This window comes from Zeus faber (genome assembly GCF_960531495.2).
Source record: "Zeus faber genome assembly, chromosome: 5".
NCBI lineage: Eukaryota > Metazoa > Chordata > Actinopteri > Zeiformes > Zeidae > Zeus > Zeus faber.
This window is the reverse complement of record NC_137192.1, coordinates 5,021,976-5,046,420: the sequence shown is the minus strand read 5'-3', so window position 1 is coordinate 5,046,420 and position 24,445 is coordinate 5,021,976. Positions and strand designations below refer to the sequence as shown.

Sequence of the window (24,445 nt, the reverse complement as noted above, 5' to 3'; positions counted from 1 at the left end):
GAGTACATTAGAGGGACAGCTCAGGTTGGACAGTTTGGTGGAAAAGTGAGAGAGGCCAGATTGAGATGGCTTGTACACGTGTGTAGGTGAGATGAGTTACATTGGGAGAAGGATGCTGAGGATGAACAGAAGGTATTGGAGGCAGATGATCCGCTGTGGCGACCCCTAACAGGAGCAGCCGAAAGAAAAAGAAGATAGATTCAGTAAGGAATGGGAGATCAGATATTGATAAATCCTAAATTCGCTAAATAGTAGTATCTTAAGTTTGGGGCTGCTAGGCCTCCACAGTCTTTGTTTTTCTGTAGTGTTGCTAGTTTAATTATTGGTTTCTTGTATTTCCAATATAATTGATTGATTATTGAGTCTAGAGTATAAGAACAATTTACTGTTGGTTTGACTAGGGTCATTCAAAATATTTTAGTAGTAGTATTTTTTTTCTTTGAAGTATATTCATTTTTTACTGCTGCTATCCTACAAATTAGTGAGATGGGTGGGTTATTCCATCGAGTGACATCTTCTTCAATGGATTTAAGCAATGGAGTAAAGTTAAGAGTAAACAAATCTGACAGATTGGTGGATATATCAATACCAAGGTAATGTTGCCCGTTGTGATGGTTAGGGGAAGTTTCTGGGTTACCGCATTCCAGTCTTCCCCACTGAGTGGTAAAACCGTGGTTTTAGTCCAGTTTATTGAATAGCCTGAGATTGACAATTACGATATAAGATTAAACAGTTCTGGAAGGGAGGATATTGGGTTCCGTAAATATAACAAATTATTTTGTGAACAGTTTTCTGTTTTTATGGCAATGATATTGCTGTTTCATTGTAAACAGTAATACTGCTCATCCAAGACACTAACCTCTACAGCGCTGGGAATTATATCTGTATTGGTAGCTGAGTCTTCATTCATCCTATTCGCGAGGTTGTTATGGTTTTGGTCCTCCTCCATCACATACTCGTTATAATAATAATCTATATAATCCTCAAGGTCCTCCACTTTGGATTTGTGTATTTTTTTTTGTTTTGTTTCTTTTTTGCATTTTGCTTTGTTATTTGTCTGAGTCGGAGCAGATTGTCAGTGTTCAAGGTCGTGCAAATGGGTGCTGCTATGTTGGATCTGTACTCCCATCTTCTCACGAGATTACAGCATGCTCTGCCTCTCAATTCTTGTCACATGTTTGAAGTGATGTATTTACAGAGGTTTACGAAGGTAGTTTTAAGTATTTTATTGGTGGCTTTTTTCCTTGGATTACATTTTCAATAAGATAGGTTTCCATGAAGTATGAAAAAAGTGGTATTTCTGTGAGTAATTACCGTATCACAGCTTCTATTTTTCCACGCTTTGCTGGATCTTGAATGAATCACTTACTCGCACAGTCAAGTAGACTCGACTCAACGTGGTCACAAGTTTTTGTGGACTTGTGTTTTTTCATGAATCCTGCAAAGTAATGGAGACCAAAGAGATAAAATATCATTCAAACAGATCCACAGACATCTACCAGGTAAGAAGTTACATAAACACGCATGTACGCATAGTTTGTAATCTCTAACTGCTACAGAGCAACGGAATCTACACCGCACACTGGACACGGTGCCAATGTACATTCTGAATCAGAACCTGCACATTTATAGTAAATAGTATTATGACATCATAAAGCGTGGGGTCAAAGCTACTGTGGGGTCAAATTTTGTCGGTTTTTCACAAATTTCTACTCAATATGTGGATCAATTGGGATGAAACATAAACCACACGATGTTTGTGACATACCAGTTCAAATAACACCTCAACCGTGTTCGTAACTTCTGTCATGTTCTGTCGTGTTCCAGATACTTTTAGCCCTGTTGTAGATACTTTCGGAGCGTTCGGAGACTCAGACCACGTCTATGACTTGGCTCAAATTTGGTCGGTTTTTCACAAATTTCTGCTTCGTATGTGGATTGATTTGGATGAAAGTTTAACTACGGTGTTCGTAACTTCTGCCATTGTTCTGTTTCCGATTTTGGTTTTAGCCTGAAAAATTCGGAGAAATTTTCCAGAGCAAGTTTCCTGTGATAATAATAAAATAATAATAATAATAATAAATATAGCCACAGGCAGCAATACATGGAGTCCAGTTTAGTCATGTTAGGTACGTATTACAGGTTTCGGAGGTTCCCAAATATGCACTCTGTGATTATATGCGGGAACTGAAGCCTACCCCCCCCCCCCTCCTCTACTCAAATGTTGTGTCCTGTCCTTCATCACTAATATTGGCAATACAATGCAATTTGAGGGTTCCATAAAATCAGTTCTGGGCCACACAGGTGAACAGGGCAGCATTTGGAGAGCATGAAGCTGTGACACAATGTTGTGGTGTTAGCTTTAACTTCATTGTCCATTACATCGAAAAACGTTCAAGTACGGTAAAACTCTACACCATTCTTAGTCCTGCTGCTCTGTTAGAAAAAGTCTTTCACACCACTCAAACACAAAAAGAAAATCCCATAAAGTGAGGTTAGACATCCCATCCTGGTTGCTAGAATTGTTAAAAAACCTTCGATGTGTGGTCAGTGAGATATGTCTTTGCTATCAGAAACAGACTGAGAGCTTCGTTAATGAAAATTTATTCAACAAAATAGGAGAGAAAAAACAGTATAGCATTCACTTCAAAGCAGTATGCTCAAACGGCTCCTTTTATTAAGAGGAGAGCCGGACATTGTTTTGTGACACGAGTTTGACATCACACAAACTAGGAGGTTGTTTTAAACATTCTGGAACTTACTAAGAACATTATGTTCTGTATATTCTGAGGAACGTCGGAGACATCTGCACGTACACCCAGAATATCCATTATGTGACGGCACACAAGCTGACACCAGCTATGAAGCTATAGCAATACAGTGGTACCTCGACATACGACTGCATCTACTTACGACTAATCCAAGATATGACCGTGGAAATTTGCAGTTGGTGCGTCGGCGGCCAGTCAGCAGTCAGTCAGCGGGCGACCTATATCGTGTGTGCACGTAGTTCGTGGCTTATCGATATTTTTTTCATATTTACTGTGTTTGTGCTTTTTATATTGTTTATTTTCACCCTCCATGATTTCATAATTTATATGGGAAAAATTGCTTCGACAAACGACTCTTTTAACATACGTAAGTTCTTATAGAACGAATTACAGTCGTAAGTTGAGGTACCACTGTATCATACATTTAATCCACAATCCTATGCTTTATTTATAGTTTATAAAGTACCATATCGACCCAAAAATAGGTCAACCCTGATTATAAGACTGATTTTTCAAGACTAATTTTTGGGAAAAATACTTTTTGAAGACCAAGTGTTGTTTTTATAAAGAAAATTTTTTTTTTGAAAATAATAACACAGCATGCAGTCGTACAGGGAATACGTGGTAGCCTATGTGCAAACGTAATGCGGAACCAGATTTCGACAGATATAGGGTATGTGAGCGGAAAAAGATTGCAACACTCCTAATGCACACGTTTTATTTTTTATTATTCTACTGTATGTTGACATAGGAATAACATACTAGTCTTGACGTTAAATATAAGACGACCCCACTTTTTCAGACCTATGTCCAGGAAAAAATCCCTTGTCTTATATTCGGGTCAGTACGATATCAATTATTGTATTTTTTAAATCACTGAGAATATGGACACTGATCTTTTTTTTCTTTGTCAAAATTGATAGCCGACAGTCCAAGATGTGATCAAGGCGAATTGTACTCTTATTTTATGTGTTTGGTGTGGTAAGCTTATGTTTGCGCAGCTTCAAATAGGATGGCACAAGTGTGCCTTACAACTCTTTCACATTAACATTAATGCAACTCTCTGTTCCATGGTGAGTGGGTGGGACGACCCCATGCTGCGTCTACTGCAGGTAGCCTCATTTTAGATATCCTCAACAAATCCTCTCCCTTTTGCAAAGCTCCCTCTTAAAGTCCAAATCTCTTGACAAATGTTCCTTTGTCCCCCCTCCCCTCAACTTCAGCGCCTGTGAGCAAAAGGAGCAGCGGGCAGAAATCTAGGAGGAGTCCTCTTCAGACACTTTACGATGGCGACCAGGTCAGTTTCCTCTCACAAAGGATCTCTTATCACCTCATATCACATTTGATATTATGATATAAATCTAAATATCATCTAGGATTTTGCTTGCTGTAACATTGTGGTACAGCTACATGTTGTCTTATTATCCTTCTCTTAAAGCAGCGATCGGGAACCTATGGCTCTTTCGATGACGGTATATGGCTCGCAGACAATTTTGAGCTAAAATATTTGATCACAATAAACAAGTCAAAATAATTCTGTGTCATTTTAAAGTAAAACAGGTAAGAGAAATTACAATTTTGAAAATACAATTCAAAATATAAATGTGGCGGACAAGGGGCGTAGTCAAGCACCGGCTGCGGACCACAGAAAGACTCCGGGGCGCCTTTTACTCGGCGCCCTGCCCCTCCCGGGTCTCTGCTCAGGCGCCACTTGTGGGAGTCTCTGCCCACGGGTAAGGGTTTAGGGAGGGAGATGGAGTCTTCTGGCCGTGGTGCGCCGACATGGCGAGAGTTTTATTGTTCATCTCTGTTCACCTGCATGCCTCATATTAAATATGAGGCATGCAGGCCACAATTACATGTATCACTGAGGATTATTATAATAATGGTGGATAATAATGGTCTTCTTGGGCGCATGAGGAATGACGTTCCACTGCTGGGCTGCTTACGAGCCCGAGCACCGATCCCCTCTGTAAGACAGACAAACATTAAGAAAACTCCCTGCCTCGAGTCGGACCAATCAGCTGAACACAAGTGGACAGAAATGTAAAAAACGTCAATATCTATGTGAAAAATAATCTCTTGAACTTGAACTTGAAGACCAGCTGATTCTTAAAACTTGGAAGGAGCTTCCCGTCACATACCACACAATGCAGTGTGAGTATTGCCGTATTGACCATGATTGGCTCTACATACGCATGTGAGCAGTCTTTCTGGCATCTGAGAAACATTAAGAGCAAGCTACACTCACGTTTAACTGATGGAAGCCTCAATGCAGCATGAAGCTTAACCTCACTACGTATGAACCAGACTACAAGGCCATCAGCAAAACCATGCAGCACCAGAAGTCGCATTAATGGTAAAAAGTATTTCATTTATTATTGGTTAGCTATAGTATAACAACAATATTATGAAGTGGGGATGGTAGCTCAGGAGGTAGAGCTGGTCGTCTAGTAATCTAAACGTTGCTGGTTCGATCCTAGGCTCCTCCTGCTAGCATGCTGTAGTGTCCTTGAGCAAGACACTTAACCCCTCATTGCTCCTGATGGCTGCGTCCGTCGGTGTTTGAATAATTGTAAGTCGCTTTGGATAAAAGCGTCTGCTAAATGCAATGTAATGTAAAGAATAAAGAGAAATGTATTATACACTACTCACAAAAAGTTAGGGATATTTGGCTTTCAAGTGAAATTTATGGAAAATGTTCAAGCTACAGTGATATTATATCATGAAAGTACGGCATTTAAGTAGAAGCATGCAATGGTGATTTCCTCATCTCAAACAATTTATTGAAACAAAAGCCAACAACAGTGGTGGGTATACCACAACAAAAAATGTCAATGTCTCAATAACTTGTCATGTGCCCTTGAGCATCAATTACAGCTTGACAACGACGTCTCATGCTGTTCACAAGTCGACTTATTGTCTGCTGAGGCATGGCACCCCACTCTTCTTGAAGGGCGGCCCTCAGGTCATTGAGGTTCTGGGCTACAGAGTTACGAGTCTCTACACGGTGACTCAGCTGATCCCATAGATTTTCTATGGGATTCAGGTCTGGAGAAAGTGCAGGCCACTCCATTTGAGGTACCCCAGTCTCCAGCAGCAGTTTCCTAATGACCTTGATGAGCTGGAGCCTTGTTGTCCATGAAGATGAAATTAGGCCTGTGTTGTTCATGCAGGGGCACAATGACTGGATTAATGATGTTATTCAGGTAGTATGGGCTTGTCACTGTACCAGTCACAAAGTGTAGGGCAGTTCTGTATTGACTTGAAACACCTGCCCATACTGTAACACCACCACCACCAAAGGCTCGTCTGGTGACAACAGTGGCTGATGCATAACGCTCTCCTTGACATCTCCAACATCGTTGGCGGCCATCATTTCTGCTCAACGTGAATCAACTTTCATCAGAGAACAGCACTGGTCCCTTGTCCAGCGTAAATGCTCCCTGGCCCACGCAAGACGATGATGCCTGTGCCTGGTGTTGTGGTCAGGGACCCTTGCAGGTCGTCTAGCACGCAGACCATGCTGATGTAAACGGTTTCGAAAGGTCTCACGTGACACTTGGGTGCCTCTCACCTCCCTTAAATGTGTCTGGAGTTGAGTGGCATTCATCATCCTGCTGATGACAATCTGTGACACTCTAAGCTCAGTGGCCACTTCCCTCTGAGAACATCCTGTTTGAAGCCTCACAATGGCGAGGTACTGTTGATCAGTTGTTAGGTGTCGTCTTGGTCTCATGATGTCAAAATGTGAACAGCATGATGAAGAGGACTGTTTAAATACCAATTCTAATTGAACCAGGACACTTATTGGTCGATTCATGGATCAAACACCTGTTACTTGTTAGCAAGTTGTACTGAAAAATTGAACAGTTGGACATGTGCATTCAAAAGTTTAGAGAAAGTCAAATGAAGTTCACCTGTAAAGGTTATAGTGCATTTTAGGTTCATCCTGAAAATTCACCGGAAAGCCGAATATCCCTAACTTTCTGTGAGTAGTGTATATAGCGCTTTTTTAAGTACTCAGAGATGTGTTATACGTTAAAAATGTATGCCTTACTTAAACAATGCACGCATTAAGTTGCATTCAATTTTATTAAATATTATGTTGGCTGGAAAAGATAGTACACTTTTCAGAACGTTTAAACTGTTCTAGCTATTGTAATCAATATCTCTGCTTGGTTATAATCTGAAATTAAAACATCACCAAATTATGGCCAATGTATCGATCATCAGTGAAATTTGATTTTGTCCTAATTCTAGACCAAGGTAGGATATTTAAAAAACACATATGGCATATCTATACATATATAGATATATATGTATAGATATATAACAGAAGGTTGGTAATGTTGACCAAAATGGTCAATGAATGTGGAAGATAACTTACAAGAGGAGGTTTGAAGGAACCTTGACAAGAATGTATTTTTTTCGGATAGGCTTAATGATGTTAGCTTCACTGGGTGCACTGGTTGCTGGGCAGTTTGGGCTTGGATAAGTGTTGACTGACATTTCCCATACAGGAGTGAAAATATTGAAGGAAGCTCTTTTATAGCATATGTTTCACATGTTTTTATGGTTTAGAAATTCAATATCCAAGATATTGACATTTTAGAATTATCTTTGAACCTCCAACCTATCAATCCATTAGTCCAGACACCAAGTTACATTTACATATTTTCGACCATGCTTAGAAAGTTCTTTGGTAGAGAAATACAGTATTAGTGGTGGGCACACCACTTATATTCCTGACTAGAAACACTGACTGGTTGGGTCGTACTTCATCAGCTTTATTCTCTTTGCTTTTAACCGGTTGTTGAGAAGCAAGTGCGTCCTTGCGGTCTGTTCAGAATGAAAGGTCTGTAGATGCAAAGCTATGCCAGGATCATTTAAATTCATTTGGCTCCTCCAGCCCCCATCACCGGCAGTTCAAAGCTGCACAAACCTTTCCAAGGTGCTTTGAACAACTCTTATTGGCCGCCATGCCGACGACCTATGACTTATGTGATCGGCCACTTTTTATGTTTCTCACAGCTTGTTTGATGTACCTTTGAGTTAAAAAAAAAAAAAAAAGGTCAAACATCTTCCATTAATATCAACATGACATTCATTGAAGAAGATTCATGGGTGTGCGTTAGTGATTCCAGACTGCAGGTATTTTGGAAGACTATTTACTTCTTCTTTCGGCTGCTCCTGTTAGGGGTCGCCACAGCGGATCATCTGCCTCCAATACCTTCTGTTCTGCGCATCTTCCTCCCTTACACCAGCCGCCTGCATGTCCTCCCTCACCACATCCATATACTTTCTCTTTGGTCTTCCTCTTTTCCTCTTGCCTCTGCATCTCTCCAACACACGTCTAAACCATCTCAATCTCGCCCTTTCTCACTTTTCCACCAAACTGTCCAACCTGAGCTGTCCCTCTAATGTACCCATTCTTAATCCTGTCCATCCTTGCACTTCCAATGAAAATCTCAACATCCTCAACTCTGCCACCTCCAGTTCAGCCACCTGCCTTTTTGTCAGTGCCACCGCCTCTAAACCGTACAACATAGCTGGTCTCACTACCGTCCTGTAGACCTTCCCCTTCACGCTTGCTGGAACCCTTCTGTCACAGATTACTCCGGACACTCTTCTCCACCCACTCCACCCTGCCTGTACTCTCTTCTTCACCTCTCTCCCGTACTCACCGCTGCTATGGATGGTCCACCCCAAGTCCTTGAACTCATCTGCCTTCTCTATTTGATAATCTATTTGGAAGAGCACTTGATAAAGGTAAAATTTTTATATCCACTGCATTTCCTCAAAGCAGATGAGTAGCTATAAATGACTGTGATAGTATACTATGTCCACAGCAGTTTTTTCTCAAGCTGGCTGGCTGGCTGGCTGGCTGGCTGGCTGGCTGGCTGTGTGTGTGTGTGTGTGTGTGTGTGTGTGTGTGTGTGTGTGTGTGTGTGTGTGTGTGTGTGTGTGTGTGTGTGTGTGTGTGTGTGTGTGTGTGTGTGTGTGTGTGTGTGTGTGGGTGTGTGACTTTTACAACCCATAGAAAGGCTTCCGTCTAGACGTCTAACCATTTATGGACATGGCATTGTTTATTTGTAGTGTTAAAACATGTATATTTATAAGACAGGATTTTTAACCCATGCGATATGCCCTTTTTTAGAAGAGATAAAAAATAAAGTGAAAGGGGGGTGGGGAGATGAATGTGCACTTTTTTGTGCGTTTAATGTCCCACTCAAGTAACTCGAGACGATTTTCAGTAATGCTGTGTGCCAGCAGTTAAAGTAGAGTATGCTCGTCCACAGTGCACGGCGATAGGTGCTTGAAGGGACTGTTTCCAATTAAAACTCCCTATGAGGGGAATGGAGGAATGTGCCAGAAAACACAACAGCTCGACACAAGACGATTTACTTTCAATCGCAGTGCGGTTTTTCTTAGTTTAGTAGCTTCCTTGAGTGGCGTAGTAATACTGTGGGGATCAGTTTCTTCAAGAATTAATGTTTACATGGTGGAAATGGCTGTTGAAATAGGCTCATGAAGGTTTTTTTTTAGATAGATTGCACCAGCAACATAAGTGCTCCTTAGAAGTCAGTTTGGTTAGCAATTTTACACCTAACTAGTTATTTAGCCATTTTAAAAGTAGAAAACCAGCATTGTACTGCATCTGCAAATACTGTTGGAGAGTGTTTGACAGAGTTAGGCCCCTGTCACACCAGAATTTGGCAGTGCAGGGTTCCTTTGCATGACCTTTGAAAGTAAGCAGTGTCTGCTCCAAAGCCATAAATTTGGTAAGTGAGCTAGCCAACCATAAACTGCACAACCTAAGTCAAGGAAACTTAATTACACCATTCACTGCAAATTATGGCATGTCTCTTTTGTGTAGCAATTTTTATTCTGGCAAGACAATTATATAAAATAAGATCGTCTGACTGATTAACAGTTGCATTAAATGCAAAATCAACCAAAACTGACAATTGGCGTTGTTTGGCCACACTGCTATGGAATCTGGGTTCTAAAATATGTCTGTGCAAAGTTCAGAATCCAGAGGCTTTGTTGATTAATGGAGCCTAAGCGTATTTGCACAGAACACCTTCTAGAACCTAACATAAAAAGTAGATGCAACTGCTTGAACCTAATGATGAATATATCCCAATGGAAAATGGGTAGCTCTTGGTACAGTATGTTAACACCTACAATATAGATGTTTCAAATATTAGATGTTTCAAGAGTTTTATTTTACAGTTCGTCATATGTTAATTTTCGTCATTGTACAACTATCAGTGAAAATATGGTCTATTTGACCTTGCAAGACAAGGTTTTTAATAGGGCAGATCAGTCACTTCACATTTACAGTGCATAGTTTGACATGGAACATATAAATCTGTTTCTTTACTATTTATTATAATTGTCACAATTATTACATAATTGTCACATAACAGACAATTTTTCGCATAATCTATTGCAATTATTTGAGCAGATTGCAATTATTTTTATTATTATTATTATTATTTTATAGTTCGATTCCACATGAATTTTAAGCCAGTGTTAGAAATGTTGCAACAAATGTAGATTAAGTGCATTTCTGTCAGTTGAGTTGAGGCAAATTAACTGTTTGTTCCAATGTGAAATTATTATTATTATTATTGGCTTATATTATGATAGGCAAGAAACTAACAAAAAATACATTGTTAATTATAATAGTTTGTGTGACAATCACTAATGTAATAATTCATTACAAATAGTAAATTACTCATAACACATTGTGTTTTTCTGCTGAGGAAGCACTTTAGGGTGGTAAACGTTACAGTATGACCTAATTCAATTGATGTGAGAGGACCACACCCCTTTGACATTGGAGTACATTGAGAGGTTTTCTATTCTTCAAACCGTTCACTTTAACGGGGCTTTTATTTCGATGGGCTCCCATAAAACAATGAAATTACTCTCTATGTGTAGCTGTAAACTGTTGGAGGTTGGCTGAAGAATTACTTTGAGCAATTTGTTTTGGATCTCACTGGATTGGATTCAATCTCACTGACGTTAAGCCCTGACTGTTTTGCAACGAGGAAACACGCATAATGAAGATTGAGGCTCATCAAAGTCCATAACAGAGTATAGTTTTGTTGAATGACTGTGGAGTATTACCTCCCCTTAAGGTGTCTATTGTGAAGCCAAGATGGCCAGACACGTCCCGTCAGCGAGTGGAGATGACAGGCTGCAGTGCTCAGTGAAATGAAAACGGTGAATGAGCGTTTTGTTCTGCGGGGGAAAAGCCAAGATGAACTGAATGACCTGTGGAGTTATTACGGAGGTGTGCTGATGGCAGGGGATCAGCTATGATTAAGGCCTCGAGTCTGTCTGTGTGATTTCGGTAGAGAGAGACGGTCAGTTGAAGAGAAAACACCACATTTTCAGATGTGGTGCCCACTGCAGGAAAGACGACCAAAAATAAACCTTCTTTGCACGCGGAACATTTATTCCTCTCTGTTGGCTTTGTTGAATAATAAGTCCTGGTTGAGAAATTCTTGTGAATTTAGTAATTCATCTCTTAGATACAATAGTGCATTTTGGTTGTTTTTTTGTTGTTTTCTGATTGGTCCTCCAACTTGTCTAAGAATAGGCAAGCATTAAAGATTCCCAGGAAATGGAGGAGCAGAACCTTTTTAAGGTTGTTGCACAGTACTGTCCCTGTATCCGAAGTAGAGTACTACATGTTGGTACTTTCGTCCAGCATACTTAAGTATGTGAGTAAAAAGAACTTTGTCTACTCAGACATACTGCATCGTCTTGTAGATGTGCCACTTCCTTTCAGCAAGTCGCATAGAAACTTTAACAGTCATCTTCGCAGTCGGCCTCAAATGCATTATAGGATACGCCTACCAATATAGTGTTTTCATACTGCATTATTTCACTGGATGTCGTTCATCATCCTGGAGGATTACTATGATACTTGAGCCTGCTACAGTTTCAGACATAATTAACACCTTCACACTCACCTTTGGTATGCTAAATAGAATGCCTCCTCTGGTTCTTGTGTAGGTGGAATCGGCTTTGCAGGCCGCCCATCAGGGTCGACGGGAGCTGATGGAGGAGGCCTGCCGCTCATACACGCGCAAACGCCGCGTCCTCATCCCGGAGGACCTGAAGCACATCATCGTTGACGACCAGCACGGCCTGCTGTACTGCTACGTGCCTAAGGTGGCGTGCACCAACTGGAAACGTGTGCTGATGGTCCTGACTGGCGCGGCCGGGCCCCACAGCAACCCGCTGGCCATTCCCGCTAACGAGGCCCATGTCCCAGGCAACCTTCGTGCGCTTTCAGAGTATTCCACTTCGCAGATCAACCAGCGGCTGCGTTCCTACCTGAAGTTCGTGTTCGTGCGAGAGCCCTTCGAGCGGCTGGTGTCGGCCTACCGCAACAAGTTCACGCGGAGCTACAACACGGCATTCCACAAGCGCTACGGCACCAAAATCGTGCGGCGGCACCGGACCAACCCGCAGCCAGAAGCGCTGGAGCGGGGCAACGACGTCTCCTTCGAGGAGTTTGTGTACTACTTGGTGGACCCAGCCACGCAGCGCGAGGAGCCCTTCAACGAGCACTGGGAGCGCGTGCACTCGCTGTGCCACCCTTGCCTTATCCACTACGACGTGGTGGGAAAGTACGAGACGCTGGAGCAGGACTCACGTTACGTGCTGCAGCTGGCTGGCGTGGACGGCCAGGTGGCCTTCCCAGCATCTTCCAAGAGCACCAGGACCACGGGAGATATGGCGGCCCAGTTCTTCAGCAACATCAGCTCCTTCTACCAGAAGAAGCTTTACAACCTGTACCGAATGGACTTCCTGCTGTTCAACTACTCCACACCGGACTACCTCAAGTTCAGATGAGATGGGGGACGCCAACTCGTACATGGGCTCTGCTTTAGTTCCTTGTCAAACTTGAACTTGTCCGGAAAACTGATCCTGAAAACAGTCATTATTTCTTATTATAGAGAGAGGACGAAACGGGGGATTCCATTCTTTGCAAAAGACACTTTTAAGCTTAAGAGCTTTTCTCCGGAAAAGTGGTTCTGCGTGAAGAAAATTTATAGCGAGAAGGTTTATGCCTAAAGTAGGCAAATAATTTTTTTACTGTAAAAGTTCACATTGTTTGTATGTTTGACACATTGTGCAGCATCAGTGAATTCTGTTGAAACAAAATGCTGGAATGTTGCCATCTGTTTTGATAGTTGATGTCTGCTGTTTTCAAAGGTACAATTTTGCACCACAAATGTATCTATATCAAGATGTTAAGTAATAAGTGAGTAGTAGCTTCACACATCTCATCACACTTGAGAAATTAATGTCTCCATACACTTATGTGCCTTTGATTGTTGGCCTAACTCAAGACTGAATAGTGACAAACTCTCATGGAACTGTGACTATTTAAACTTTGTAATATTGGAAGAAGGTGCAACTATGGCATTGACTTAATTTATTGTGATGTTTCAAACAAGTCAAACCAAAACAAGGCCTATGGTTTTTCTTAGTTGTTTAAATAAACACAATCAAGCAGTTGATCTTTGCGTATCAATGTCGTTTTTTAGTTTATGATGGCAGCTTTTCTGATCAGAAACCATTTTAAACTATTAGCAGAAATTGTGTTATAAGTATAGAGCTTGCTTTCACCTGTCAGTCCATGCTAACTGAAACTATGACACTGCTCTGCATATAGTATGTTGAACATTTTATTTTAACAAGAAAACATGAGAATATATTTTGTTACTGAGAGGTTCTGCCAAAGACTGTCACATGCCTACAAATTCAATCATGTGAAATAGCATTGAAAATACAATTCACGTAATGCTAGGTTGTTAAATAATTTCCTAAATATAGACTGTTTACAGCCAAGCATTTCTACCTTAAAAGTGCATATCGGTCAAGTGAAATGTTATACATACATTGCTTTACAGAGAGATGTCTACTAAATATTTCTATACACAAAAATGGCACAATGAAATATACACTTTTAATCACCGATAAACGCAGTACAGTTAATATTTAATGCGGTTTTAATAATACGGAATCTCCGACAGCATTCATATACACCGAGCAGCCATAACATTAAAACCACCACTAATATTGTGTCAGTCCCCCTCGTGCTTCCAAAACAGCTCTGACCCGTTGAGGCATGGACTCCACAAGACCTCTGAAGGTGTCCTGTGGTATCTGACACCAAGACATTAGCAGCAGATCCTTTAAGTCCCAAAAATGACGAGGTGAAGCCCCCATGGATCAGGCTTGTTGTTCCAGCACATCCCACAGATGCTGGATTGGATCGGACCCTAACCCTGGCCATCCACATGATGAATCCATTTCTCCATGATCCAGTTCTGACGCTCACGTGCCCATGATAGTCGCTTTCGGCAGTGGACAGGGGCTACACAGCCCCATATGCAGCAAGCTTCGATTCGCTGTGTTCTGACACCTTTCTATCATAGCAGCATTAACTTTTTCAGCAATTTGTGCTACAGTAGCACTTCTGTGTAATCCGACCAGACGGGCTAGATTTCACTCCCCACTCACATCAGTGAGCCCGTTGGCACCCATGACCCTGTCACCAGTTCACTGGTTATCATACTTTGGACCACCTTGGTAGGTACTAACCACTGCATACCAGGAATACCTCACAAGACCTGCTGTTTTAGAGATGCTCTAACCCAGTCATCTAGCCATCACAATTTGGCCCTTGTAAAAGTCACTCAGATCCTCACACTTGCCCATTTTCCTGCTTCCAACACATCAACTTCAAGAACTAACTGTTCAATTGCTGCCTAATACATCCTACCTCTTGACATGTGCCATTGGAATGAGATGATCAATGTTATTCACCTGTCTTAAAAACCTGTGGTTTTAATGTTGTGGCTGATTGGTGTATATCCTGTACTCACCTGTGATTATGGCTTAAAGGCACAAATCTACATAAAATCAATTCGGTCGTGTATAAGGTTTCGATCCGGGAAAGCTAAACTCTGAATAACTACCTGTATTTCCTTCATTATTGCTTAAGTACAATCGTCTTGCATCTACACTAAACAATTAAAAATGTTTACGGATGTCTTGGCGGTGAGGTTGTACTGTACACGTGGTGCTCTTTTTCATTACAGAGGCCAAGCGATGTTTTTCAAGAACCTCTCGGGCTTGGTATTGATAAAAGTGTACATTAAAGTGAAATTTTACCATACATGTTCAACATTTGCTATGCACATTCCACTATTTTATTTTTTAATCCCAAATACTTTTGTGTTGGTTTTCTCACCCAGTTGTGTCATTCCAGGAGCATGTGTAGGGTACTCTTCAAACAAAAAAGACACAAAACATTTTGCCACTTCCTGGTTGATATAGCTCACTAAAGTTTGTTTTCATCTATGAAAGTGGCCTTACAATTAAGTCTTCATCAGGTTTTTGTCTAAAACTGTTCGTGGGAAGCAATCAAAGTCAATACACCATGAGTCTACGGTCCCGTTCGAACTGGTCAGTAGAACCATTCTGAAGCACAGAGCCAAGAGGCCTGTTCCCAGCAGGTCACCTAGAGCTGTCAGGTAGGGAATGGAGAAGTTGTCCTGGATCCAGTCTCCTCCGCCACATCCCCTGCACCATCAGGTCAGCCAAAACGAGCAGAAGCGCCAGCTGGACGTCAACGAAACAAGTGTGCCACAGTTACACATTTTTGGAAAACAAGCGCCCTTTTACAAGCACGTTTACAACCGACTGGATGCATTTGTGCACCCATGATCGCTTCCCTCAACATAGTTATTTCAGACAGTTTCCAAAAAAAGAAAAACATTGATCAGATTTTTGTGTTTTTGATAAAAAATGACCCTCTAACTGCAAATATTTGTTAAATGTAAAAGCATTTTTCATTGTTCTGGTCAATGTGTAAAATCAACAGCTAATTATCAAGGTAAAACGCTCTATAGACTGAGTCCACCCTATGTTCCCTCAGGACCAAAAGAAGAATCATGTTCATACCTCCGGTTTAATTACACCAATGCATAATCTGATATCTGATCAGTACTTGTTGAGTAACTTTTATCTGAAATGATGTTCCTGATCAAAGTGCTTCCGAAGATGTTTCCTCAATTACATTGCTATGACCCCCTAATGACACTGGCAGGCACTGAAGCCCGATAAGGACAGTTCTGACAGACAACTTTTAGATTTACTTTAAAATTATCCTTATTTATTTGGCATCGTTTGAGTTTCGTGTATGGGCTCTAGTGCTCATCACTCCCAGTGAGGTGTACAGCAAACAGAGGCATACTGAGTGAGCTAGAAATATAGGAGTGATGAGCTTAAATCCCCCCCCAAAGGATAGAAGAGTAGAGCACGACAAGTGGAAGCAGGGGAGGTGGAGGAAGCGCAGCATGCAAGCAGGCAGCAAAACAGGCAGCAAAGCAGGAGGAATTGGCTGCTTAACTGGGTCAGCCAATAAGGACGTGGAAACATGTGGCGCCGTCGAGTTGTCTGACACAACTAGCTCCACAAGTTACACATCATTTAACGTGTTCTCTCGTTAACAGAAAATTACTTTTGGCTTCCGTATTTAAGGAGGACACAGTGTCCACACAGCTATCCTATAACACAACAGGTGTCTGACCCGGAGGAGAGCCGCAACCAGATAACAGAGGACAAAGGCTGGTGTCATGGCCGCGTGCTCGCCCTGAAGTTGGTGGACGGTGTAGAGGAAGAGCAGGTGACCAGGTACAACCAGGGCCAGAAAGACTCTGGATGATTTGGAGTTCACTCCTAAAAATTAAAACACTCAAAATGAGAAATGAAAGCGGATATTAATGTGTACACTGTTTTGTTAACCTCTGAGGCACAGAGTTGGTTCAGTTGTCTCAATTCCTTCAGAAGAACGTACAATTTTATCCGCCTTATATCAACATAATTCAGTCTCTTGCTTTTGGTTTGTAATGTCCTTTCTTATGTATTTATTATTGTTTGACCGTCGGTGCAGAAGGTCGCACAGGGGCCGGGCCAGTTGGCGCCGGTCTTGGATGGAAGGGTCCCAGGAATACTCCAGTAGTGGAGGTAGGTGGAGATCCTGCTGTCTTGGATGGTCAGCAGATTGCCCCCTACGCCTGGAAAACCAAGCAGAGGGATTGAGCTCTGCTATTGGTCCAAAAGGCCAGAAACAAAGGTCAGGTTTCCTATATGAAGTCATCAAGCTGTAAACTTTAACTCACAGTGCCATGGTTTAAAGTCTTGAACTGAAGCATCTAGTGCTTCTTTCATTTATGTAATCCTGTGCTCTCTCATTGAACTGGTCTAATTACCACCCAGAGAAAAACACCAAAAACAAACAGGTAAAGAAACTCCAGAAAAAGGTCTTGGCATGGATCGCACGGACAAGGCAGGAGAAAGCTGAATAGTAATGCAAATTCACTTCCTGTACTGGGACGGTGATGTATACAGGAGTGCTCGGTAGCGGCAGGGCTGGCGGGGATGCTGCGGAAACAGGAGGCGGCCGCTGCGTCGTTGAAATTCAAAACAGGCTCAACTCAAGCCCGTATTGTTATTCCCCCGCTCTGCTCTGGATGCTTCATTGTGGGCCCGCAAACTAAACTAAATGGCAACCCTATTCGCTGGGCTGGTCTGAAAGTGCCTCTGATATGCTAGTGATTTATTTTGGTACTAGGAGGCACCTTATTTTTGGATATGCTTCTAATCAAAACAAATCTTTCTAAAGACTTGCTGTAAGGCCTTGCAAAGTCTCTTATAAGTAAACAATAATGCAAATTAATTTCCCCCTGGGATTATAAAAGTATTTCTGATTTCTGATTCTGAAATTATAAAGCCTAAATGCCATCTTTCAGAGACAAAGGCTGTTTGAAACACAGCTCCACGTAATTTTCTTAAGATATTATCTCATATGTGTCGCATCAGTTAATGCACTTGAAGATACAATTTTCAGGTTCAGTTTGTGACCTTTTACAGTGATTTCCCCATCAAAACTAATTCTGTATGCTTCTAAATTGAAAATGGATGAACTATTGTAGATTTCCTATTTGCAATGACTGGACCTAATAACAACCTTTTACAGTACATTATGGACAAAACTTTACTCATCCACCATTTTCCAACATACCAACACAAATGATGATGCGGAAGCACAAAGCACGAACGAGCTGGCCAGATGTATGGAGAACCGGGATGAAACAACGATGGAAGGCTCGTCTGAGGACGACCTAGAGAACACAATTCTTTCTGAAGTCCAACATTTGAAAGAAGCTAAAACTTCAAACTGATCTTTTTTGAAGATCTGTAAACTTACCATTGATGACAGGGGTGAAAACCGCCATTCCTTCAAAGTTTGGATCACTCACAGTCTTGTCCAGAATTAGACCACCAATACTGCCCATATGGGGAAAATAATAAATACGGGACACATATTTAATTATATAAAGTCAGTGACAAGTTGTGAAAAGTCACTTTTCTCTGTGTGAATTCAGTTTGCCAAAGAGACGCGATGTTGAGGTGTTCTTCAGACAGGACCTGCTTATGGACATGGCTACGATGACCGCAGCACCTCCCTGATGGGTGGGGAGCGGTGGACCAGGGCGACCCATGCCGGGATGAAGGCCAGGAAGAAGACACACACCACAGGGGGCAGGTAGCACATGTCTGGACAGCCACATGGTGCCAAGTCAAGCTTTTTAGGCTGAGCGTTGAAAGAATGAACAAAGGATTTTGCTGCCCTCTTCCGACGCCTTCTAGTACTAGTTCTTCACAGTAATACTGACAGTAACGCACTGAGGACTGGCCCAGGGGTACTAACAGGACAGGACAGAACCTGCTGCAACAATGCCATCGGCACTATGACACTGTAATACAGATACATTCAATACAGATAAAACACTAGTAAAGGAAGTTCCAAGTGGAAATCCTTAAGATTATTTTGTTAATTGTTCATGTTGTTGACAAATTCTGAATTTGGTTAATTGTATATTGACCTTCCTACCTTCTAGTTAACTTCTAGGTTTAGTTTATTTTATCAGTGAATTTGATAAAGCAGCGTAGTGAGTTGTGGTCTGTAAAGTGTTGATATGGATGAACATTCACAAAAGAAGAACAGCACCCTAAGATGAATGAAGTTGCGGTTTTAAATGGAATTCTGGGACTTCTATAATTCACCCAACACAGACAATTCTATGGACCACGCTGTGGATGGCTATGGATAACGCTATGGACTACTTTAATAATTACAGTGGAAGTGGAGATTGTGATAGTTATAGCCATGGAGAGTAGCACCATATGGATTGGGTTAAAGTGCTAAAATAGATTGACTGATTTGATTCTTTTCAGCAGACTCCCTCCCACACAATTATTCAAAGACATAAGGAGAATCGTTTGCTGCTTTGTGCGATCTCTGACCTCTGTGATGGACGAGGGATCTGCTGACACCTGCCAGCAACGACAGTGTGATGAGGTCTCCAAGGCTGATGGCGATGAGTGTGGCCACGTTATCCGGATTGATGCCCACTTTCCGGGAGTCAACAAAAACCGCCACCATCACCAGCCCTGAACACACAGCACACAGTCAACGTCTCTTCCTGCCTTCAACTATCCAGTACACTGAGACGCCGACATTTATGGTGATGGCTTCATCTCACCACAGCTAAATTGCTGTTAAAAATGTATTTTATCCGCCGAACACATTAGTCTTTGAGCCTTTTTCTTAAAGACCTTTTTTTTTTAATATTGATGACATATTGAAGAGTCTGACCTAGCATAAGTGCGGCAGTAAAAGACAGTGACACTGCTGGCACAGAGGACAGAAGCCTGGAGCACGTCCACCACCCCCCTGGTCAGCGGCCAGCAGCACCGCAGCCACTGCCGCCAGGAAGCCCACCACTGTGGCCTGCACCTGCATGGAGAATGGAGGACAGAGCTCATCCTGTCATGAATCCTCACTGAGATCCAGTATTATGTTATTTTGTCTACTCATTTAAAGTTAATCTAGTTTTGCCTTTAGCCTTGTCATTAACTCTCCTGTCATTTCAGATCCGGCCACTCCCCTTTGCTATGATATCACCTAGGTCTCCCACTCTTCTCCCTACCTGCAGCTCATTTCCTCATTCGTCACTCAGTACTTGTATTGTTCTACCTCCTCTGTTCTGAACCGGATTGTCGTTGCTTAGGCTGAGCTCTCCAGCGTGTCGTCTAGTGCCCTCTCTATTACCTTGTTGATTCCCAAGTTTTTTGATCCTCTGCCTGTCTTACAGATTTTGCTTCCCTGCTCGTTCCTTGCCTGACTTGTTTCCCCTGGCTGATGGATATCCTGGCTTTTCTGGCCCTGGCCTGTTTGTTGGAATAAACCCCTGCTTTGTGAACTTTCACCCGCTCCCCTGCATCGTGCTCTTCGGTTCACCTCTGGTCTGAGTCAGTGAGCCTAACACATCTGTCCGTCCCTGTATTTATCTATCTATCTATCCGTCTGTCTATCTATCTGACAGATGGACGGTCAGAATGTAGGAAAAGTAAAGAGTTTAAAATAAAAGCTTTTAAATGACAAAAGGGTGTGTAATATACATTTTACTTACACTATTGTTGACTTTTGTATGCGGTTATAATAAGTGTTTTACTGCCGCGCTGACGATAGGTCAGGCTCTTCAATAGTGATTTAACATATTTGAAATGGATTGGAAATCATTTCCCATCTCGACAATTATAACCTACTTATCTATGTCGTATCAATTTCTCTTTTAAATAAATAAAAATATGTCAAATATACATGTAATGCTGGCCGCCATGTATCTTGGTTGATTTAATGTGGGATGCATTGTCAATGGGAAATGGTCCCAATGTGCTAATAAAGTTTTTTTTATGAAACAGAATCATCCAGGAGGTGATAGGAGCGCACGAGAGAGAGTGAGTGTGACAGAGCATGTAATGTAGTGTAATGAAGTGTGGTCGACCAATGTCACCTGAATGAGAACCAGGTTGTTGCATACCATCCCCCACAGCTGCTGAGGCTCGTCCATCTGGCCCGTGTTGGCCTTCACGAACACACAACAGAACACAAAGTGGATGAGATCAGGGGAGCAGTCATACCGTAGTTCTATACTGGTAAAAAATATACTGTATATATACAGTATATATACACTCACCGGCCACTTTATTAGGTACGCCTGTTCAATTGCTTGTTAACACAAATAGCTAATCAGACAATCACATGGCAGCAACTCATTGCATTTAGGCATGGAGACATGGTGAGGATGACCTGCTGAAGTTCAAACCGAGCATCAGAATGGGGAAGAAAGGGGATTTAGGTGACTTTGAACGTGGCATGGTTGTTGGTGCCAGACGGGCTGGTCTGAGTTTTTCAGAAACTGCTGACCTACTGGGACTTTCACGCACAACCATCTCTAGGGTTTACAGAGAATGGTCAGAAAAAGAGAAAATATCCAATGAGCGGCAGTTGTGTGGACAAAAATGCCTTGTTGATGTCAGAGGTCAGAGGAGAATGGGCAGACTGGTTCGAGACAATAGAAAGGCAACAGTAACTCAAATAACCACTCGTTACAACCAAGGTATGCAGAATACCATCTCTGAATGTACAACACATGGAACTTTGAAGCAAATGGGTTACAGCTGCAGAAGACCACTGTTCTTAGCTGCCACTTCTGTCAGCTAAGAACAGCAAACTGAGGCTACAATTCGCACAGACTGACCAAAAATGGACAAGATTAGAAAAATGTTGCCTGGTCTGATGAGTCTCGATTTCAGCTGTGACATTTAGATGGTAGGGTCAGAATTTGGCATAATCAACATGAAAGCATGGATCCATCCTGCCTTGTATCAAGGGTTCAGGCTGGTGGTGTAATGGTGTGGGGGATATTTACTTGGCACACTTTGGGCCCCTTAGTACTATTTGAGCATGGTTTAAACGCCACAGCATACCTTAGTATTGTTGCTGACCATATCAATCCCATTATAAGCACAGTGTACCCATCTTCTGATTGCTACTTCCAACAGGATAATGCACCATGTCACAAAGCTCAAATCATCTCAAACTGGTTTCTTGAACATGACAATGAGTTCACTCTAGTCCAATGGCCTCCACAGTCACCAGATCTCAATCCAATAGAGCACCTTTGGGATGTGGTGGAACGGGAGATTCGCATCATGGACGTGCAGCCGACAAATCTGCAGCAACTGCGTGATGCTATCATGTCAATATGGACCAAAATCTCTGAGGAATGTTTCCAACACCTTGTTGAATCTATGCCACGAAGAATTAAGGCAGTTCTGAAGGCAAAGGGGGTCAAACCCAGTACTAGCAAGGTGTACCTAATAAGATGGCCGGTATATTGCTTTACTGTACTATTTGAATTTGTGCGTGTTCCTTTGCTTCCACTCACTGCTGTCGAAACCGTGATGCCAACGTCATCTCGAGGTTCCCTTTCAGCCCCACCAGGGCCGGTACCAAGATGAAGAGCTCTGTGATCTCCTGGAACACCTCCCAGTGCTGGAATACACCACAACCACTTCTCAAAGCACTACTCAATGTCAAAGTTCCTAGCAAGCTTTTGAATAATCTGTATTTTACAATGAGGCTGGTAAGTACTGGAAATATGGCGATATCAAGACATTTAATATTGAACTAAATATTGAAACGCCATTGGTCTCTGGGAATTCTGATGTACTGCTTAGGTTGAAAGGGCAAAGGCAAATACAACTTTCAGCTGGTCAATTCGATCTTGTGTCCATAATGCTTTTTACCACAGTTCAATTTGTTTTTAGATTTTCACACAAAAAATTGTCCAGCAGTTAGATACATTTCCTGTATTTGATTTATTTTCCAGTGGACACCAATCCACTGTCTGTTCTTTATCTAAATGTCTCTGTGACTCCAGTCCAAATCTATCATCTACCTTATCCTGGCAGCCAAGAGTAATATACCATGGTTTCAATTTAACAGTTGGAACCCTCAATCAGTATGGAAGGAGTACAATATGCTGAAACTCAACCAGCCTGGCAACCTCCACCCCTTTCACACATCCTTTGCAAGAAATGTCACAGTAACAGCACAGTGGAATTAAATATTGTGGAATTAAATATTATATTGTATTGTATGTTTATCAATCACTAGCTTGTTTACGATTTTTGCCTGCTCCTCCAATTTCCATTAAAGTTCATGCTGGAGACCTAACAGTTCTCCAACTGACTCACAATGACTTAAACTGCTTTAAAATGGGAACAGGACCGTGCCATTGAATGTGGACGCAGGTTTGAGAAAGGTGGTAAGTGACCATTTCAGACTGCCAATGGGATGTTTCAAATCAGTTGAATACATGTGTACAAGTGTTTAAGGTTGAAGCCCAAAGTGTTCATGTCGGCAAGCTTGACTCAGTCTCAAAATAGCAATAGCATGAGGAAAGAATTTCCAATTATGTGCAATGTGTACCATTCCATTCCATTAGGCAGTTTGGAACCAGTTCTTGATACTCAGCATTGACCCTTAAACCTACTTGCACTACATCCATGAGCATCCCCGCTGCCCCCATGCCCAGGCCGGACAGCAGGAAGGGCAGAAGAACCTGGCCGGCGATGAGCCACGCGCTCTCTTGCAGCACGCCGCAGGCCGAGTGGGACAGTTTCTAGGTGAAGCCCCTCAGCTTCTTCCTCCCAGGAGCAAAGCTCCAGCTCCAGATGGGTCAGCGCCATGGTCCGGTCTCCCTCTCCCTCTTTCCACCCCTGTTATGCCTGGCCACAAAAATCATAACGGTGGCTAACAAGGCAGGTGGAGTGAAGGGGCAGCAGCACAACCACAAGCAAAATGTCCAGATTCCAAATGATCTTTTTAGTTACAAAGTTGAGCTATCGGGGAATGAGGGAGTGATCATTTTCCATTCAGAGGGAAAGCTGGGTTTAGGCCAAGAAAAGCCTTTGACGGTTCCTAAAGCGGGGGTAGTCTTCACCATTCACTGCTCACAGTTTGAACACATGACAGCTGTTAATGGTCTTTCACAAGAAAATAACCATTTCAGTATTTTCCCTTTGGTGTCCAGCTTGGGCAAAGACGAGAGGTGTATTCACAGTTCTTCTTGAGCCCTTCACCTGTTGCTTTATTTCAGTAGCTTCCAGAGACGGTGACAAAAAAAGCAATAATGCAGAACAACAAGCCAGGCTGAGCAATGAAACCTTCTGTCTGTGACCTCTAGAAGGACATAAGGACACACACACTCACACGCTCATACACACACACACCTCCCCTTGACAGAGGGTCTGGTCATTCTCTTCTGACAACTTGCCACTTATGGACCACCCAAACCATGTAACACACACACACACACAGACACACACACCCGCCTCATACCTCACGCCTCACGCCTCACGCCTCACGCCTCACACCTCACACCTCACGCCTCACACTTGAGGAGGCGGGCGGCGGAGGCAGTGCGTTGGAAGGCCGGGTGCTCACGATGCCGGAAGAGGCTACGGGTCCTGTGGGACAGAGACATCCAGAAGGCCGCCAGCTTCTTCTCCGCTCTCCTCTTCTTCTGCTGCCGTTTCCTCTCCCCCTCCACCTCGTCCTTGTCCTCCCTCGCGCTTGCTTCCTCGGCCGGCCAGTGGCCCACGGTGGCTTGGCCGCACCGGAGCCCCTTCCTCATTTCCAAGACGGGCGTCAG

General features: G+C 42.5%; 1 protein-coding gene and 1 pseudogene across 3 annotated transcripts in view; one reads left to right on the top strand and one right to left on the bottom strand.

Annotated features, from left to right (window-relative positions):
- Positions 1-13,312, top strand: part of LOC307230108 (carbohydrate sulfotransferase 11-like) — a 31,419-nt gene extending 18,107 nt beyond the window's left edge. The window contains exons 2-3 of one of the 2 annotated variants that reach the window (XM_080000319.1): positions 3,995-4,068; positions 11,808-13,312. In XM_080000319.1, coding sequence (XP_079856445.1) covers positions 3,995-4,068; positions 11,808-12,653 — 920 coding nt within the window. In that variant the 3' untranslated portion in view covers positions 12,654-13,312. Of the gene's footprint in view, positions 1-3,994; positions 4,069-8,449; positions 8,544-11,807 lie in introns of those variants that run through there. The other variant, XM_080000320.1, reaches the window with a different exon arrangement.
- A 1,878-nt stretch (positions 13,313-15,190) lies between these two features.
- On the bottom strand, positions 15,191-23,480 carry LOC307230186 (solute carrier family 41 member 1-like; annotated as a pseudogene). The gene is made up of 10 exons: positions 23,285-23,480; positions 22,175-22,281; positions 20,738-20,809; positions 19,537-19,677; positions 19,185-19,331; positions 18,306-18,434; positions 18,085-18,164; positions 16,757-16,891; positions 16,405-16,553; positions 15,191-15,434 (listed from the first exon to the last, which is right to left on the bottom strand). The product of its transcript is annotated as a solute carrier family 41 member 1-like (transcript).
- Positions 23,481-24,445: the final 965 nt, after the last annotated feature.